This window comes from Eucalyptus grandis, chromosome 8 (genome assembly GCF_016545825.1).
Source record: "Eucalyptus grandis isolate ANBG69807.140 chromosome 8, ASM1654582v1, whole genome shotgun sequence".
Classification (NCBI taxonomy): Eukaryota; Viridiplantae; Streptophyta; class Magnoliopsida; order Myrtales; family Myrtaceae; genus Eucalyptus; species Eucalyptus grandis.
The window spans coordinates 36,897,710-36,900,693 of record NC_052619.1 but is presented as its reverse complement, the minus strand read 5'-3'; the positions used below and the strand labels follow the sequence as shown (position 1 = coordinate 36,900,693).

General features: G+C 40.9%; 1 protein-coding gene across 1 annotated transcript; it reads right to left on the bottom strand.

Annotated features, from left to right (window-relative positions):
* Window positions 1–1,764: 1,764 nt before the first annotated feature.
* LOC120287206 lies at window positions 1,765–2,331 on the bottom strand. The gene has a single exon (XM_039299923.1). The coding sequence runs from the start codon at window positions 2,329–2,331 to the stop codon at window positions 1,765–1,767; it is 567 nt and encodes a 188-aa protein (XP_039155857.1).
* Window positions 2,332–2,984: the final 653 nt, after the last annotated feature.

Sequence of the window (2,984 nt, the reverse complement as noted above, 5' to 3'; positions counted from 1 at the left end):
TACATGGTCATCTCATGAGGATTACTGAGCGGGTTTCCAGTTTTCTCGATCCCGAAGGTTTTTGGGTTTACGACCTAGTTGTAACCATGGTCTGGATCAAAGAGGTTCCACACCAGGAAATACCTAATCGATTCAGAGCATGGTTTCATACCAATCCCTATGGTATTAGGCTAGGTCCCCTTAGGTCTTTCGATGTCCCCTCTGTAGTGATTGATGCTGCTCGAGATGAGGATCTAGCTAACCCTCCGAATGGTGCAGTGGAAGACCCGTCTTCTCGCCCTGGCCCTGTGGACTCTGCAGAATCAATGAACAAGTCGGACTAGCTGATCGTAGGACAGCTTGTTTTGGAGAGTTGACATTTTTGTAGACTTTGTAAATATCGGCTAGTAATGTATATGAATAATGTGTGGTTTGGTTTATGATAATTGGTGGTCCTGCTTTTCCATATCATTTTGTTGTTGTCTAGGGATTTATTTATTTGCTTCCGCATGTGCATTAAAAAGAATGGATCGGCAACGCATCCTAGGACGTCGCTAGTTAATCGACTGCTTAGGGATAGGCACACACTCAGAGGATTAGAATGTGACGCAATACACTTACCTTCCTTAAAGTTCATTTTGTATCCCTTGCCATATAGTTGACTCAGACTTTCTAATTTGATGCTTTCTTTGCCCGTTGTTCTTCATTTGTCCTTTCCTCCGAAGGTGATAGTGCCTTAATCTATTGTAGTGAGATTTACGAACTTGATGTCATCTACAGTCATATGTCTTGAGTAGTCATTGTCCAGATACCACTTATTTTTCCTCAATATCATTGTAATCAAGAAAATTCCTATCTTTTCTTTGGTACCCATTTAAGTTCGAGTCCCTTCTTATTAGGTTTTGATTCCGTATCAAATCTCTGGCGTATTCTTTTGGCCTTCATTTGCTCCTTTGGGCATTCTTATTTGAAATGATCATATTCATTACAAATTGAGCAATAGAAAAATTTCTTCATAGTAAATTTTGTGAAGTGTCTTGCATAATGACACTTATAAAGATATATAGGCAGTCTTTATCTAAACCTTTCTTTGACTTTGGAAAATGCTTCTTCTTAGTATCATTTTCCTTAGGTGTTAGACCACATTTATTATATTGAGGAATTTAAATTGAGAGAATGTTCTTCAAAGTCTTTGACCCGAGAGAAAACTTTGTGTTGATATTTGAATTCTCTTATTTAAGAGTGCTATTTTCCACCTGAGTGAGTTCAAGATCTCTTATTTGGAGATCATTATCCTTTTTCAAGTTATCAAGAGTAGCTTTGTAAGCAAGGTTTTCAAGTTATCAACGTGGAAATCCTTTTGAAAACATTTTTGTGTTCTTCAAACATTTCTTTAAAAAACTCCTGTAACCCTTCTTAAATTAATTAAGAATTGTTTACCTCGTTTCCATCTTCATGATCAGAATAAGCCATTAAGCAAGGATTTGCTTTTTCTTTGCCACTCGATTCGCATTTGGTGTCACTCCATGATTCAATCTTCAATGCTTTACTCTTCTTTTCGTATTTTCCTTTCTTTTCTTTTTTTCTTTTTTCTTTGAGAGATGCCAATCTGGTTTTTGTGACCTAGTTTTTTTTTTTTTTGGTTATAAACAGCGGTATTATAGATTAAGTGGCAGAAATACAATCGCTAGATAAAGCTTCGGCATATAAAAGATCTAAAAGATGGAAAGGGGGAGAAACGGGCCAATTGTGGGGAAGCATAGAAAGCCCATGGGCCTTAGCAACCTAATCAGCTATGAAGTTCGCAGCCCGTCTACAGTGCCGAATATGAAGAGAAGGAAAAGAGGGCAAAAGTGCCCTAGCTTCTGCAAACAGAGAGCGTTGCTGCCATGGAAACCAAAGGGGGTTGCGCACAGCGTCCACCACCACAGAGCAATCCGACTCCAGCAGCAAATGATCTTTTTCCAGTCCTTTCTGCAGCAGAAATTTCAAGGTATGAACCAGCGCTTGAATCTCTGATTGTAGGGCAGAAGAGGCATTGATGGTTTCTGTAAATCCAGTGATAAGGCGACCCGCAGAGTCGCGACATACACAGGCGATCGCTCCTTGCTGTGGGGAGGTCAGGTAGGCGCCATCGATGTTTATCTTAAGAACACCCGAAGCTAGTGGATGCCACTGGTGGTCAGAATCGAAGTGTGTCCTTCTTCGAGTCACGGACGACTGATGGCAGAGAGAAGATGATGTAACATCGGCAAGAGCTAATTGCACCACCTGTTCAGCTGTTAGGCTTCGTTGACGGAAGACAAAAGCATTCCTACTCTTCCATAGGTGCCAGAGAATAGAAGCCACCATCTCCAGTCCAGGTAAGTCAAGATCTTTGTTCTCTAGTAAGTCTGCAATACATTTATCGATTCGAGTAGTCAGTAGACATTATGGTTGCTAGATTTACTGTGGATGCGACCAGGATAGACTTAGTTCTAGGGCAGAAAAGGAAGATATGTTCTGCTATTTCGGGGAGTTGATTTGTGCACATAGGACAAATGGGGTCGGGGATGATATGCCGGTGAATACGGTTGTCTTTTGTAGGCATGGCGTTTTGACAGAGAGACCACATGAAAATGCGAACCTTGGGGGGGCTTTGTAAATGTCAAATAGATGACCATAACTTCCTAGGAGGTTGGTAGGATGAAGAGGGCATCTCAGATTTATCACTGGATGTATGATCTTTGATGTAATTATAGGCACTCTTAACCGTATAGTTACCATTTAGCTGACCCTTCCATATAAGCAAATCAGAAAGATAGGAAGGTCGAATTGGTAAAGACAGAATTTCACTTACAATCTGGGGATCAAAACTTTGTCGAAGGAGGGGTTCGTTCCATGCGGCCTGAGTTGGTAGAATAAAATCTGCTACCTTCGTTGCTTCTCCTCTAGGAGCTGGACCTCCTATAACACCACTCGAGAGCCACTTGTCCTCTCTAATGTTAATCTTCTGACCATTGCTA